Raw genomic sequence first — 17,305 nt, forward strand, 5'->3', positions numbered from 1 at the left:
TCTTTTTTCATTATCCGTCTAATTAGACCAGAACCAGAAGAGTCGTCAGAATTGTTCTGTAGTTCTAGGATAGCGACGACAGTGGACCATGAAGACGTCAGTTATTTTTAGGAACTGACCGCTGGTGACTTCAAACTTGTTGAAAGTTCAAATGTTAGCCGAAAAAATGGCCAAAAACGTTAGGAATGTCTGGTGTCTAGAACAAAGAAGATCTGGTAACGTTAGAATTTTGGATGGGTTACGCCATAAACAGTCACAAAAACAATTTATTCTGGAATGGGACCAATAAAATAGTTATGTCACACGAAAAAGCTTTCATAGGGAAAATCGTCAATAACATCCCAAATCATGGCCCTACGTTAGTGAAGAGCCGTGACGCAAGTCCGTTCACACTGAAAAATTTGACAAAAATTTTTTCCGCAGGACTAAGGAACATATATACACGGACTTTTTGACTTTTCCCCCTTTGCTCCTACTACCCCCAAAGTATTTTATTCGTAATCTGGGCGTCCATACGAGTTCAACGAGCTATCACACGCCTCATAAAGTTCAGATTTGGCCGAGATATTAATTTTCAAAATTTGGAAAATCGTATGAAGACATTCATTTTCATACATTTTGAAATTGATGAATTTTACCAACTTTTGTTACTCTGTTATCTGTTACGGCGAAACTTTTTAATTTACCGGTGGATTTGGCTGAAATTGTCAGGGTATGTTAAGGACGTAATTCTAAGAAACTAATTTGAAGGAATTTTTATAAAAGCTTATAATTTCGGAGCTATGAGCGTGTTAAGCTATTGAGCTATGAGACCTATAACTCGGAAAATATGGCAGATAGAAAGTTCGTTTAAAAGACAAATTTATTGAGTTTTAGATTCTAGTCAATACGTGTTTCATGGTTTTCCTAAAAAGTCGTCTATCATGGCCCTACGTTAGTGAAGGGCCGTGACGCAAGTCCGTTCACACTGAAAAATTTGACAACAAAAATTTTTCCGCAGGACTGAGGAACACGAACTTTTTGACTTTTCCCCCTTTGCTTCTACTACCCCCAAAGTATTTTATTCGTAATCTGGGCGTCCATACGAGTTCAACGAGCTATCACACGCCATAAGGTTAAGATTTGGCCGAGATATTAAATTTCAAAACTTGGAAATTTGCAGAAATTTGTATGAAGAAATTCGTTTTCATACATTTTGAAATTGATGAATTTTACCAACCTTTGTCACTCTGTTACTCTGTTACAACGAAACTTTTGAATTTACCGGTGAATTTGGCTGAAATTTTTAGGGTATGTACATAAAAAACGTTTTAACACGCCGAGCGATCCGGCCCATTGCCCCGGAGCGAAGCGGATTTAAAATTTATATTTTCAGAACCAAATTATAGACGGAAAAAATGTATTTAAAACAATTACACAGACTAATAACTAGACGAAGCGAGAAAAAAAATTAACTCCAATGGGCCGGATCGCTCGGCGTGTTAAAACGCTTTTTATGTACAATGACAATTGGTATTCATTTCGTAAAAATATGAATTCTGTAGGGACGAACTAAACTCCTTCACGTTTCATTCAGGCGCGCCGTCTTCCACGGGTAGCCGGGGCAAGTTCCCCCGACGAAATGATTCGTTGGGGGCGTAGCCCCCAACGGGATTATCAAAATGTTTACAATTCATACACGCAGACTTTCAGTGATGGCCTGCGTCAATGCACCCAACGATCAAATCCGAGAATTCTAATAATAACAAAGTTTCTTAGAGTTGTAATATATTGAATCTAATAATATTTTGAACGAACGATGACACTATGAATACTACTAAATCCGAAAATGTTGCCAGCGACGCGACGCCTGCATACTCCTTCGTAATTAGACTAGAAAAATAGTAGAGGTTAAAGTACTGGAAGTCATGAAAGCTGTTTTTCAAGCTATGCAGACATTAACGACCAGTACATAAATTCACCAATAAACCAATTTCCGGTTAGATCGTGACTTCAATTTATGTCAGTGGCTCTCTCTAAAGGATCTACTTACTTCGAACTTAGTCGAATTTAAAGGAGAAACAACCGTCTGCAACAGTATTTAAAGACTATTTGTAAACAAATTTGAGTGCAATCGTATAGCATAAGGGTGGTGAAACATCTTGAGGTGGTGCTCATGCTTGCATGGCTCAATGTATTGTAACCACAGAAACGAACAAATTTGAACTTAATACGACCCGCACAGCTTGAATATCTTATCTTTTGCTGTCTGGCCACTGATGCAATTCTAGCTCTTATTGTAAATGAGAATGTAGAGCTAGTATGAAATGAATTTGTTATTTAACAAAATGAGCTATTTTACTGTTTGTGAAAGAAAAAGAATCAAAAAATCCTTTCTCTTCTTATCTACATTGTATTCCACTGAACCTTTAAATACGTACCGTTAGATTGAAAGCCCCTCAATCAGCTCAACATATACAACCATTTCCTTGTAATTTACATTGTGCACTGCACTGCACCCAACGAGAAAGTAGAAGTCGGCATGTCTGTTACAAATATACACGTTTGCCATTGTTACATTCATATGAAAATAGTGATAAATAAAGGACAGTTTGTTTAAGCGAATTTTCTAAATTCCCATATAAAGCTTGCCCCCGACGGGAAAAAGTAAAGTCGGCGCGTCTGGTTTCATTTCGTAAAAGTGTTAATTCCCTAGGAACGATACGTAACATTTCGTACAAGGATGCACTCCCTAACATGATCTAACACTGCAGTGCCCCCCCCCCTTAACTCCAACGACCCGCCGTTTCTTCACAAAGTCGTTATTTCTTCTCGCCGTTTTTTCTGGAAGTCAACGTTTCTTCTCGTCTTTTCTGAAACGACGACTTCCTGAAGAAACGTCGAGAAAAAATGACGACTCCCTGAAGAAACGACGAATTCTTGAAGAAACGGCGATTTCCTGAAGAAACGACGAGTGTAGAAAGTCGCCGGTTTTTCTCGTCATTTCTTCAGGAAGTCGCCGATACTCATGTCGCCGAAACTTCAGTGCAATCCGTACACAAAAGTTTTATCAACAAAAAATTGACCCAAAAAATTTGTGAAAGAAAATTTTACAGAAATAAAGCGTCAGAAGTGGCAGATGTTGAGGAACCTATTGATAGGAAAATGGTTGAAAAATGTACTGAAAGAATTTAAACGGAAGAAAACCGAATCATCTGCCACTTGTGACGCAAATTTCTTTTTGTAAAATTTTCTTTCACAAATTCTTTGGGTCAATTTTTTTTTGATAAAACTTTTGCATATGACGCACAATGCGTCACCCTCAGCGATATCAGTTATTTTGTAAGTAAGATAAATGACTTGCGTCACATTTACCCTTTAAGGGTTTTTTGACAGATCTTATATTTGGGTCCTTGGACTGACACCGCTACTAGGTCCTATGTGTACACAATAAATTAAATTAAAATTTTAGGTAACTTGAAAATGCTACATTAGAAAAGAACGTCGTACGGGGCTTCGTAATTGCTCTATGCGAAATGTGTATCATAATAATTTAACTTACTATACGGTGAAATAAGGGCGACAGACGCAATAGATATACGGGTTGGTACGGGGCTCAGTCACAGCAAACGCTCCGACTGTTCTGATGGCTTGTTTTTATTTTACTGGCTGCGCCTAGCAGCCTTTTCGTTCGCTTTAAATAAAGATAAATACTAAATATAACTACTGTAATAAATAGGTCAACTTCAGGTTAAGTTTAGAGATTTAACCTCGGATACGTTCGATACAAATCAATTTCAGAAATCAAAGCTTCAAATTTCATAAAGAGAATTCACTATTTTGAAGAGAAGTTGTAGTTACTTCGGTATAAAAGTGAGTTGCATTCGATGTTTGATAGGAATGATAGGTGAAATGTTATTTTCTCAAATTTTTGTAAAAACTGTCTCAGACCCTATAAGAAAGTGAATTTTTTAAGTAAAAATAACTAAAAATTACAAAAATCTGTAGAAATATTTGAGACAACCTAAATGAACGGAAAAATGTATTTTCATACTTGGAACCTAAAGTAACAATGAACGGTACTTGTGACGTAAATAACTATTTAAAATCCGCGGCGGCGCATGTGTGTTGCTATAAGATACATCAATACTTTTAGCCCCGTACGAAGTACAAAGGGGCTTAAAGGATTACGATGCCTTATGTAATTGATGGAATTCGAAGCAGACGGTAAGGGCAAAGGGCCTATGTTCATAGATGACGAATCCGCAATAAAAATTTTGTCTGTCCGTCTGTCCGTCTGTCCTTTTGTCCGTCTGTCCGTCACGTCGATATCTTGAGTAAATCAAATCCGTTTTCAAAAATTTTTTTTCTCTGAAAGATAGTCGAAATAGTGAGGCTAAGTTCGAAGATGGGCATATTCGGGTCGGCCCTTCGTGAGTTAGGGCCACCTAATTGATTTAAGGTCTTTTAGGGATATCTACGGCAAAATAAACGATTGAAATGTAAATGACACGACAATGATAGGTTGTCAATACCAATCCAGGAAAAAAAAGTTTTTTAAAATCGGGTGAATGGACCGTGAGTTAGGGCCTTAGAAGTGAAAGGCTAGTCTGCCCTATGTATATTTTACATAGAACTCGAGTAAATTTCATCCGTTTTTCGTAATTTCTGTTTCATTCGGAAGGTAATCAAAGGCCGAATAGAATGTTGTTGAAATTTTTTTTTAATTTGGGTCCTCGGACTGAGGCCGATACTAAGCCCTATTTGTATTTTTACTCAATATGCGCAATTTCTAAGATGTACACATTCCATAATAATTTTACTTTAACTACATTAACCGGCGCAATAGGCTTACGGTCAAAGTAGGGTGACAGATGCACTAGGGTCACGTACGCAATAGATATACGGGTTTGTACGGGGCTCAGTCGCAGCAAACGCTCCGACTAGACTGTTCTGATGGCTCGTTTATTTTAAATACATTTTCTATTTAAAAATTTATTTTGCACACATAAATTCACGATGATTATCTGCAAAAAAAAATCGTGCTAGGCACAACATAAGCGTTTTTGGAAATAAATGTTTCAAATGTTTGAAGATTAGGCTAAGCGTGGTAGAAGAAAGGTTATCAGAAATATGTCCATAATGCAGATAGAGCTTGGACATTATTTCAGTTTTGCATTAGCAGTTCGTCACATTGAATAGAACCGGACAAACCTCTAACAATAAAGTAACGCAGACAATTTCGGTAAATTTAAATATTTTTTAATAAAAGAGTTTTTGAAATGCTGAACTATCTTGTAATTTAAGACACATACAGTTGAGTGCTTCCATCGTATTGATAATGGACCAACGAAAAACTAAAGATTTGCAAGAAGTCGATATTGAAATCTTGTTTTGGGGTCCTGTAGGGGAAAAAGATACTGGACATGCTGCGTTGCATGTAGTGAAGCCTGAGTTGTATATCAGCTTTTGGCCAAGCGTTGATAGTCCCGGGCTGGATAGGGTTCCATCCAAGGCCATGTCTTATGCAGATGACCTACATGAAACGTAAATATTTGAACAGTAAAAACAAACTGTTTGCTAATTTTATGAATCAGAGGTATGGGTAGAGAGCCAAGTTCCGTGTACAAAGCAAGAATTGGTTTAGACATGAAAGCTGTGAGCGAATTCTGGGAATTACAGCAGAAGAAAGACTACTTTGTCGTCGGAAATAATTGCAGTACTGCTGTGATAGAAGCTTTGAGGGCTGGAAATGATGCCTTTAAAGTTAGTCCGTATGGGCCTGATTTGAATAGTAAGTAAAATCAAAAAAAAAATCAGAAACTCTTTTACCTAACAATATATATCTGTATTTCAGTTAAAGATGACTTTTTTGTAGGACCGTATACGAGAGAAGTTGTGGAAATTTATGAAAAGTTAGAATCGTTTCTACAGGAAGCTGCACTGAATGGTAGTAACAAGAACTGACCAATCACCCGCAGCTATGACTAGTTTGATGCCATTTTTTGTTCATTAAATTTATATTTTATTTCAATAAAACTTATGACTGGCTGTTCTGTCTAACCTTGGACCACCGTGGTCTCTGGGGCCATCAATACAGGACGTCCGCACTATGGGGGTGAGGGGGGTTCGCCAAAGTGTGACCGCCATACATTTGTGTAGTGGAAAAGTGCGGACAATGGGGGAGGGGGGTCTAAAATTCCAGAAAAATCGCGGACGTCCTTTATGGACGGCCCCTCTGAAGGATGGTTTGAAATAAACGATTACTTTCTCTTCACTTTAGAGAGCTAAATAAAAAACAAGGGATCGCCGACATAAAACTAATCGGACATTTTTCTCGAAAAAGTTGGACAAAATCGAACATTTTTAAAGAAAAAGTTGAACAAAGTCGGACTTTTCTTCAAAGAGTTTAGATCGGATCTCAAAAATTTATTTCAATTCTCATGTGAATGGTGAACGAAACGGGACTTTGCAAAAAATAAATTAAGGCAACACACATCCGAATGCAATCAACAGGAAGGCTGTCGAGTATGTAATGACGCCCACCACACATTTCTTCACATCAATTGATATAAAATTAACCAGCCATTGACAGAAACTGAATTAATACACCGAAAATGCAAAGCTTTACCGCACACAAAACAAAACAAAAGAAAAAAATTTCATAATCACATCACTCGAGATGAATTTGTTTAGATCAGAATTCGCAATGTCATTCAATATCGAATCAGCTGATGGTAGTCGATTCGTATCATCGATAATTTTTTGGCGGTTTCGGCGGTACCGTATCTATCCCAGTAAACAAAATTTATATTCGAGTCATTTCAAATAATTTGTTTGAAATATGGAAATATTTCAAGGGTGGCAGTGTATAATATTGCCGGGGTTATTTGAATCGTCATTCATATTCAGTACGAACTAATGTTTAATACGAGCCATCTATCGCAAATTATATGTATTAATTGTATGTACCTTTGAACTGTAACCGAAATTAGAATTATTCTGTGTTAAGGCCCGTCGTTGGGAAATGACAAGACAGTTTCCCGAAAATGTATGGAAAATTGTATCACAAAAATTCACCGAAAAAATTCAGAGAAACTCACCTCTTATGCTTTCCATTGTATTCTGTCATAGTCTCTTTAGGTCGCCAAGGCATCTTTGAACACTGAACACTTTTTACTCGATGCAAAAAAAAAGTTTTTTTTGTGTTGTCGCGACAAAAACACAGAAAATATTTCGACACAACTGTGACACTCCGCTATTATAAATACTAGAATGAATGTTTGCTGTGTTCACTTCAGCGGTAAAATATCTTCATTCAAAAAAGTGTCGGACATTTCAACGATGGTAGACTTGTATTAAAACTGTAACCTCTCCCACTTCTTTAGTAAGCTAACAAGGCTTCTCTGAGTCTAATTATGCCACCTCTTTGAATAAAAATATGTCTAATAATTCTCCGCTGAGCTTTGGCAAACCTCTAATGAGCTCTAATAAAAATCCGCTAGGCTTCAGTAAGAGTCCGTCAGACCTTAGCACGTTGTAGTTAGGCAATGAAGCTAAGCGAACACTCAATAAGCATCAGCGGATACCTAATAAGTGTTGCTATGATTTAATAAGACTCCACTTGGCTTTGGTAGATCTCCGCTGAGTGTCCGATTCGCTCCATTAAGCCTTCCTGCAACTTGCTTAGGCCTAACGGACACTTCCTGAAGCCTAGCGGAGAATTATTAGAGCTCAGCGGAGAATTATTAGAACTCAGCCGATATTTTTATTCAAAGAGTTGGCATAATTAGACTTCGCGAAGTCTTCTTAGCTTACTAAAGAGGAACGAACATTTATTTACGCTCAGCGGAGTCTTACGAGAGGGTAAATTTTTAATAAATGCTCGTTGAGAGAATGTCCGCTGAGCTCTCGTAAAGCTTTGAAAAACGATCGGCGAACATTATTAAATGTATACGCTACCTTTTATCAACTGTTTGATGGTTTTAATAAAATGTCCGACACTTTTTTGAATGAAAATATTTTACCGAATTTTTTAGTGAACGCAGCAAACATTCATTCTAGTACTTATAGTAGCGGAGTGTCACAGTTGAGTCGAAATATTTTCTGTGTTTTTGTCGCGACAAAACAAAAAAAAACTTAACCATCCAACCAAACAATTGTAAAACCGAGTGGGCTCGTTGGAATGCTGAGCTCAAGTACTTTCGGGTCATGCATAGTTTGATTAGATTCATTGATATATGTTTGCAAAAAATTCAAGAATTTTTTTTCAAAATCTGTGTGAACTTTAAACAGGTCTGGGCTGGTACTGATGACGGTTATTGCGAACATAACATGCTAGTTGTAACATACATTGTCTAAGCTTTTCATTGATACCTCATTTGCAGTGCTGGTGATTGCCAGGTGTGGCTCGAGACTGTGTGAGGCCTGTTTTGAGGTCTACTGGCAAAGACCTCTCAGACCATGTATATATCCATCCCAGACGAAATGGGTCCGATTTTGATAGGTGGATTTTCAAAAGAATTTTCACATTTTTAATGTTAAAACCATTGAAGCCAGAGGCAAAGCAAACGAAAGTGTATCATGAAAACTGTTTTTTTTTTGTATTTCAAAATAAATGAAATTAAACAGGGCCTTGAGAGAAAGGACTGGTAGGATTCGTTCTCAAGAAATACACCGACCCGGGTGGACTCCTAGTATTATCATCAACGACTGGCTCACCACCCATATTCCGACTGGGTCCACTCGAAACGCAATTATTATTTCTGATCGCATCGAAATTTTGACAGCGAATTGCCCCAAATGTCCGCAAAGGATTTATTGATTCAACCATAAATGCAGCGGCTATTACATGACTACATGCCCCAGCAACTTCTCCTTCGCAACCAGGTTGTCTGTTACCTCCGTTTGGATAGAACGTGGCTACACAAAAATTATTAGTTCAATTTGAGGACTTCGAAGTAACACTAATTACCGTGTCCAATGGGCTGTTCGAAACCTAAGAACAACGTGTCTGTGGCAAGAACTTCAACGTGATCGGCATCGGAAAAGTCGACACGGTCGCCAGGATTTGCCAAAGAGAATAGAGGTCCTGCTGGATCGATCGCAACAATCACTGGAAGTCTGCCATTCCTTACAGCCTTTCCGGTATGTCCTGCTGCATGGGCTCCGAGCGAGTGGCCTAACACCGAATAATTGAAGTTAGATTTCTGGTGAGTGTACCTAACCGATTCCCTTTTTATTACCTAAAACAACAATATTGGAGAAAGCAAGTCCGCGTGTATTCAACCAGTCAATGTATGCAGCCGTTGTTCGACCAACATCCCCAACACGATTGCGACTAGCAATATAATTCGGATCTTTTTCGGTTACACACAAAATTTATGAGCAAAATTGTTTCTCTTCCGTCAGACACTATTTGAAATTCAATTACCTTGTGCTCCAACTCCCCAATCAACAGCGAAAATATTGAAATTACCTAATGCTAGGTAGGCGTCTCGATAAATGTTTGCGGTATCGGGACCACCTTGAGTCCATCCGTGGATAAAGAATCTTGTACGATGTGTGGGATTGAAATTACTGTTCTGTAGTTGGGCATCGTTACGAATTTGAATTGTTTGTGGAGTAATGGGATTGCTACTAGTGAACAAACGGAAGATCATGTCCCTCTCTCCAACGAATGTTGGTTCGATTTCCGAAGGTACATCGTTTACATTTATCAAGTGTAACTTGTAATCAGTGTCAGGAACCAATCTCCAATCTTCTGCCTTTACGATAGGCTCGATTACATTGTTTGTTCTGTTGAACGGATTGGCTCCAGCTGCGTATCAACATTTTCGTAAATCTTTTATGGAGACGAATATAGATTTGATTTGACGTCGTTTCTTACCAACTGCGATAAGTAAAGCACACACTATCAACCTCATTGTGGGCGATTATAACTGAACTCTTTCCGTTGCTCGGATTGCTTTTATAGGCAACATTGGCTGAGATTATATTTTCTTTGCGAGAAGCGATAAGATAAATGACTTCAAAATTTTACTTCTTGATCTCTCAGCTGCTTAAAATAAAAGGCCAGTTGAAGTGGCAAAGGCAAGACAATTTCATTATTATTCGCACGGTTTTTTATCATCGTTGAAAACTCAACAATGAATTGCACATTTTTTTAAATTTATGTGAACACTATTAACATTCAACATTAACTTAAATCTATACTGTGGTAACACAATGATCAAAGGTTGCCATTAAATTGTATTTTATCGAGTTGGCTCCGCTTTTTCTTCTATATAATAAAACCGAGAGGTCGTTACACCTGGGTTCACCTAGCTTCACCTGGGTTCACCTAGCTTCACCTGGGTTCACCTAGCTTCACCTGGGTTCACCTAGCTTACTGTCACCTTCACCTGGGTTCACCTAGCTTCACCTGGCTTCACCTGGGTTCACCTAGCTTCACCTGGGTTCACCTAGCTTCACCTGGGTTCACCTAGCTTCACCTGGGTTCACCTAGCTTCACCTGGGTTCACCTAGCTTCACCTGGGTTCACCTAGCTTCACCTGGGTTCACCTAGCTTCACCTGGGTTCACCTAGCTTCACCTGGGTTCACCTAGCTTCACCTGGGTTCACCTAGCTTCACCTGGGGTTCACCTAGCTTCACCTGGGTTCACCTAGCTTCACCTGGGTTCACCTAGCTTCACCTGGGTTCACCTAGCTTCACCTGGGTTCACCTAGCTTCACCTGGGTTCACCTAGCTTCACCTGGGTTCACCTAGCTTCACCTGGGTTCACCTAGCTTCACCTGGGTTCACCTAGCTTCACCTAGCTTCACCTGGATTTACCTAGCTTCACCTGGCTACCATCCCATCCAACTGTCACAAGGCTGACTCATAGGACGAGGGTTTCGCTACTCACCGTCCAACTGCCACTGGACTAACCTCTAGGACGAGGGCTTGGTTAACCCCCGTCCAACAGTTACTCGGCTGACCTCTAGGACGATGGTTTGGCTACCTCCGTCAAACGGCCACTAGGCCGACCTTTCGTACGACAGTTTGGCTACCCCCCGTCCAACGGCTACTCGCCTGATCTCTAGGACGAGGGTTTGGCTACCCACCGTCCAACGGCCACTTGCTTACGTCTAGGACGATGGTTTGGCTACCCTCTGCAACGGCCATTCGATTGACCTCTGTAACGAAGGCTTGGCTACCACCGATCAGAGTTGTAAATCTTGATACAAGAAAAACACATATTTGATGTCTCTCACATCAAAAGCTCCATCTACATTCAAGATCAACCTGAGAAAATTGTGTGACAACGTTTTCATCTTGCTTTAAAAGGTTACCCTGAAAAACTGAGATAAGGTAAGTGGCTATTGTACGCTTAAACAGCCGAAAAAAACGTCATCCGATTTTAGCCGGTGAGTAAAAACACCAGCTTTCAAAAAATAGACCAGCGATGTCAGTGAGGTTAAGGGTTTCAGTTGCAAAATGGTAACAGTATGAGTTGTGTCAGTGTCATTGGAGATGTAAATGTGATAAGGTGTGTTGGTGTGATAATGGGTGTAAGTGTGATAAGGAGTCGAGTGTCATTGTGGTGAGTGTGAATTAGATGAGGAAGATCAGTGCTAGATTGATCTAGCTTTCCATAGATTAACCTAGCTTCACTCAGATTCACCTAGCTTCACTTAAGTTCACCTAGCTTAACTTTAAATAGAATAGAATTACGATGTACGGTTACTGTGGAACTAAGATTCATTCAAAATTATGATTTCTAAGGAATTACTAAAATTAAATAAAAGTTGTAGAACATTCTGTGAATGTGGTTGGGAGAATTCGTGGGGTTAAGGGGCTCAGCGTGGTTAGGAGTGTCAGTGTAGTGTTAGTAAGGTTGGGAATGTCAGTGTTATTGGGAGTGTTAGTGTGGGTGGTAGTGTTAGGTGGTGGTGGAAGTGCCAGTGTGATTAGGATTGTCATTGTGATTAGATGTGAAAGTGTAAAAGTTTCAGTATGTTGAAAGCATTGTGGTTGGAAATGTCGGTATGGTTAAGAGTGTCAGTGATGTTTCGAATCTCAGGATGAGACCCTTTTCTATCCAGGTCGTAGCCTTCCAATTTGTCCTTCGGTACGTCGATGAGTGTGAAATCAGTCTCCTTGGATGCGGATTTTCCGTTATATAAGTCTAAGAGTACTTACCTCCTCTGGATTTTTTTTGCTTTGAGGTATATGAGATTTGCCAACAGATCAGTTGTTTCAGATAGCATCGAATATTTTGAAACAAGACACTTAGGCAAACATCTTCAACGATTTTTCTGTTTCACTAGTAGATACAATTCGGGCTTCTGGGAACAATTGCACTAATTTACGTTGGTCGCATTATCTTATTTACAGTTTATTCATGCATGGAGTGGAGAGTCGTTATCTCGTCTTGTGTGGTCATTGTTTTTTACTCGCCGCTGATAAGTCGTTAATTTCCAATATTCATTGATAATTTTTGCAAAAAAAAGCCTCAATACACTGACACAGTAGTGTGTGTACTCAACAATTACATGAACTTTCATGTAGACATGTTTGAACACAACCATTTCTCGAGTGTATAAGTGTATGGTTTCTCGGTATATTCACAAAGGAAGACGTCGAGGAAACTCAAGAACCGTTTGCCACTTGTGATATCAATGTACTGATGCTGCGATGTACTTGCACTTCAATGTTTGTTTTCGTTTGTGTTATGACACCTGTTAGCATTTATACTTTAGTATGTGTAACAATGAGGTGCTGGGTTCACAATCGTCGTTTGATCCATAAATGCGTAGCTTTTTTCTATGGTTCGATGGGTGTTGGTTTGCCAAGCCATTCACTTGTTGGATCAGTTGTTCGACCGTTTTCGGTGGAAAACTGTTTGTCATCAGGATTCGCTTGACTGTCTGCATACACTCATGTTTGAATAATTTGTGGGTTAGGCTACTCAACCTTCTGATGAACGCTTTGGCAACGTTGAGAATCATGTTTTTGGAATGCGATGAATAAAAGTTTAACAGACGATTCGACGCGATTCTCTTGTAGCACCATTTCATAATCAGCTTCGGGGCCGTTCATAAAGGACGTCCGCGTTTTTTACGATATTTTTGACATCCCCCTCCCCCCTTGTCACACTGCGTCCGTTTTCTACGACCCCCCTCCCCCGGAGGACGTCCGATTACAGTCGAAACTAATATTCCTAATCCGAAATTGTAATTTCGTAAAAATGTTATTGTCTGTTGAAATTTTTTACCCTCTGTTTTTCGACAAATGTCATACGCTTCAATATTTAACAGAGAAGTTTCCGTCCCATCAAGAGCTTGTCCCGAAATGTACTATACTTGTGCACCAGAGAAGCACCGAAAACGATAAGCATTGTGGATACTTCAAAAATATTTTTAGTAAAACTTTTCAAAATGTTCCGTTTTTCCTTCTTTCTTCTGCAGTGTACCGTTAAAATTTCTGTAGGTGCTGTACTCCAAATGACCTCCGCTATCAACATTTTTGTAGGATTTGAGCAACAGTTTTTCACGCTCTATCCATTCCCGAAAGTTTTTGTTCTCTGTCATTGTTACTCGGCGGTCTGAAAAATTGCTATGAACGGTGCCCTGAATTTTAACTATGCACGAATAAAACTTTCTTGACGCGATAGAGCGTCAAAAACATTGAAATAAATCCGTCTCCGACAGTTGAAAAATATTGATAGCGGAAATCGCCCTTAATGAAAACTTTACTCAAGAAATAAAGTGGACGTCCGAATTTCATTATACCCCCTCCCCCCTGGTCACATCGTGTCCGTTTTTGGCTAACACCCCAGCCCCCCCTAAGCGCGGACGTCCTTTACGGACGGCCCCTTTCCTTATCAATTAAATACAGTTGTGTCGAGGATATTTATTGATTGCGTTGTTTCATCCTCAATTTCTACGATTTATTGGACTTTCGGGTGGAATGAGTTGAGTTTGTTGGTCAAGATGTCAATCATTCCATTTCGGATGGATAAAAGATGGTCATCCACGTAGGTAGCCCAAAAGTCTGGTTTCATGTTCACTTCCTCGAGAGCTTTATCAACTATGTCTTCAATAACCCGTTCAACCAAAATTGGTGTCAGGGATGAGTTCATAAACACTCCTTTGGCGATAGAACTGTCCTTCAAATACGAAGTAGTTCACGTGTTTGAGACATATTTGTAACACTGTCAGCAAGTCTTCTTTTCCAATTGGGGTGTGTTCGGCTATTCTATCAAGGTCCCGGAAAGGCTCAGTTTGTCTGTTGATTCCCAGGCTTCCATAATGACCAACCAGACAACAGTTCCAGGCCAATTAGTTTCTACAACGGCTCCGGAAAAAAAGGTTTTCGTTGGCATGGCCTACATTCCGAATCTGACTGAAAAAGTAACGAAACAAATGAAGTACTACATCCCCGTCTGCGGCCGGTGTATAAAGTTGACAATTTGTACAGTGATCTGAAGGAACAGTTTAGTGTAGGACCAAACTCAATAGTCGTTTACGAATGCATTTAGAGGGATTCTTCTGAAAAACAGCAGACCGAAATCGGTCTCATTTAATTTTGCTAATTGTCTTATATGGAAGGTAATTTCAATACCGAATAGAATGGTGGTAAGAAAGTTTCAAATTTGGGTCCTAGGACTACGGCCCTAGTGTTTTGAAGAGGGGGGGGTGTACGAAAACGGACGTCATTTTATAGGGGGGTAACTGAAACAGATAGAATTGGACGGAAGGATACGGGGGGTCTAAAATCTACCAAAAGTAGTGGACGTCAATTATGAACGGCCCCTTATATGGAAGGTAATCGAACCCCGCTCCTCGACTCTAAGTGTATTTTGCATATAGCTCGAGCAAATTTCACCAGATTTTCAGTTTTGTCTCATTTGTAAGGTAATTGAACACCGTAATTTTTGTTTCATTTGGAAGGTAATCGAACGCCAAATAGAAAGTTGTTGAAAAAAAATTAAATTTGGGTCTTTGGACTAAGGCCACTACTAGGGCCCTATGTGTATTTTACATTTCGAGTAAATTTCATTCGTTTTTCGTAATTTTTGTGTCATTTGGAAGGTAATCAAAGGCCGAATAGAATGTTGTTGAAAAAAAAAAAATAAATTTGGGTCCTCGGACTAAGGCCGCTACTAGGGCCCTATGCGTATTTTACATACAACTCGAGTAAATTTCATCCGTTTTTCGTAATTTTTGTTTCATTTGAAAGATAATCGAACACCGAATAGAATGTTGTTGAAAAAAAAATAAAAATTGGTTCCTTGGACTAAGGCCGCTACTAGGGCCCTATGTGTATTTTACATAGAACTCGAGTAAATTTCATTCGTTTTTCGTAATTTTTGTTTCATTTGGAAGGTAATCAAAGGCCGAATAGAATGTAGTTGAAAAAAAATTAAATTTGGGTCCTCGGACTAAGGCCGCTACTAGGGCCCTATGTGTATTTTACATATAACTCGAGCAAATTTCATCCGTTTTTCGTATTTTTTGTTTCATTTGGAAGGTAATCAAAGGCCGAATAGAATGTAGTTGAAAAAAAAAATTTGGGTCCTCGGACTGAGGCCGATACTAGGCCCTATGTGTATTTATACTCAAAAAATTAAAATTTTAGGGCTATTTGAAATTTTTGTTTTATTTGAAAGGAACGTCGTACGGGGCTTCGTAATTGCGCTATGCGCAATTTCTAAGATGTACACATTACATAATAATTTTACTTTAACTACTTTAACCGGCGCATAGGCTTACGGTCAAAGTAGGGTGACAGACGCACTAGGGTCACGCACGCAATAGATATGCGGGTTTGTACGGGGCTCAGTCGCAGCAAACGCTCCGACTGTTCTGATGGCTCGTTTTCAGAGTATTTCGAGGGTGACAAAAATAGAATACGTGTGCCAACCACTAAAACGCGATTTGTTCAACCATAGAGAATTCTTCCTTCTACGAAACATGTCGAAAAAGGGATTTGTTCAACTTTTTCTTCTTAAATAATTCTTTATTATCACTTCTTTTTATACTACTGTGAAGTACAAAATAGGGCTCAGATTAACCAATTTTCTTACAATAGAAAGATTACATTACGTCATTACTCATTTGATGATGATATCACAGGTCATATAGGATTAAATAGGTTTAACAGAAACAAAAAAGAAAGAAGCATTGTGACTGAGGTCACATCACAGTTTAAGTCATCGTTCTCAGTGTATAAAATAATAAGGCGACACCGGTCCAAACTCATCCCTTTCACTCATCACATTAAGCTTCACCTTCGATCGAAAAATATCAACGTTATTGCTCTGTCGCAGCTCGGAATTAAGTCTATTGTATTCGTTGATTGACTGTCGTAGCGAAGGATGAAGTTGCCAATCATAGACTTGACTCATTCTTCCCGAGGAGCGTTGATAAACGGTATGGTTGAGTCTAATGTCAAAACTATGCTTTGTCATCATTTTAATCATTTTGTGGAGATGCGTTACTCCATCAACAACAGCTAGTTGTCCGAGCGGAAGTATGCTGGTGCTGTAGAGATAGGTCGTGGAGGTTCTCTTGTGCAGTCGAAATAGCGCCTTAATGCAGCCGTTCTGGAGAGTTTGTAGTTCATTGAGTTTAGTCTTGTTGCCTAGACTGTATATTGGCAGCATCATGTAGGACAAGTGGTTTGAACATAGGAGTATAGTTGTTTACGTTTGTCAGCCGGAATGAACTTGCCTTTCCTCCACATAAGCGGGATAAAGGCCGAATCATTTTCTTAACGTGGTCGACATGTTTATCGAAGGTCAGATTTTCATCGAGAACTAATCCGAGATATTTGTACGACCGCACTCGTTTGATCTCCTCATTGTCGACAACAATGCTGAAGTCAGGAAGGTTACTTGCTCGTCCGAATGTCAACTTACTTTACTATAGCAAATTCTTCCTTTTAGAAAATGAATCGACAAAACGATTTATTCTATTCCAATCTCTCGTATTCAGAGATAATTGAACTTGAAATGTACCGGAAAACACTTTCCAGCACTTATAACACACGTTTTGCTGGTTGGCACACACATTTCAATTTTGGCACAGAAATTCTAAATTTTAGTATTCTTAAACCCTCGAAATACTCTACACAAATTCCAATTTTGTGTAATATTTCATTATTGGCACATCAAGCCTATTTTAGTAAGAAATTTGTTGGAAAACGGAGTTTTCAAGACGTGTACTCTTGACGACAGTCACAAACAAGAAAGACGTTTATTGACAGGTGTTCTTATGCCTACATACAATGACTAGACTAGATCGACATGTACATATGAACAGCATTGAAATATGAATT

The 17,305-nt window shown here is 39.2% G+C and overlaps 2 protein-coding genes across 2 annotated transcripts; one reads left to right on the top strand and one right to left on the bottom strand.

Moving 5' to 3' along the window:
• Positions 1-5,157: 5,157 nt before the first annotated feature.
• LOC119082947 lies at positions 5,158-6,049 on the top strand. Its single transcript, XM_037192598.1, has 4 exons — positions 5,158-5,224; positions 5,287-5,526; positions 5,577-5,773; positions 5,837-6,049. Exons 2-4 carry the CDS (start codon positions 5,321-5,323, stop codon positions 5,944-5,946), a joined length of 513 nt encoding a protein of 170 aa, XP_037048493.1. The 5' UTR covers positions 5,158-5,224; positions 5,287-5,320; the 3' UTR covers positions 5,947-6,049.
• A 2,516-nt stretch (positions 6,050-8,565) lies between these two features.
• Positions 8,566-9,934, bottom strand: LOC119082874 (lipase member H-like). The gene is made up of 5 exons (XM_037192535.1): positions 9,869-9,934; positions 9,413-9,799; positions 9,225-9,338; positions 8,954-9,160; positions 8,566-8,901 (listed from the first exon to the last, which is right to left on the bottom strand). The coding sequence occupies exons 1-5, from the start codon at positions 9,903-9,905 to the stop codon at positions 8,603-8,605; spliced, it is 1,044 nt and encodes a 347-aa protein (XP_037048430.1). The 5' UTR covers positions 9,906-9,934; the 3' UTR covers positions 8,566-8,602.
• Between the last annotated feature and the right edge of the window lie 7,371 nt (positions 9,935-17,305).

Source organism: Bradysia coprophila, unplaced genomic scaffold (assembly GCF_014529535.1).
Source record: "Bradysia coprophila strain Holo2 unplaced genomic scaffold, BU_Bcop_v1 contig_50, whole genome shotgun sequence".
In the NCBI taxonomy this organism is placed as follows: domain Eukaryota; kingdom Metazoa; phylum Arthropoda; class Insecta; order Diptera; family Sciaridae; genus Bradysia; species Bradysia coprophila.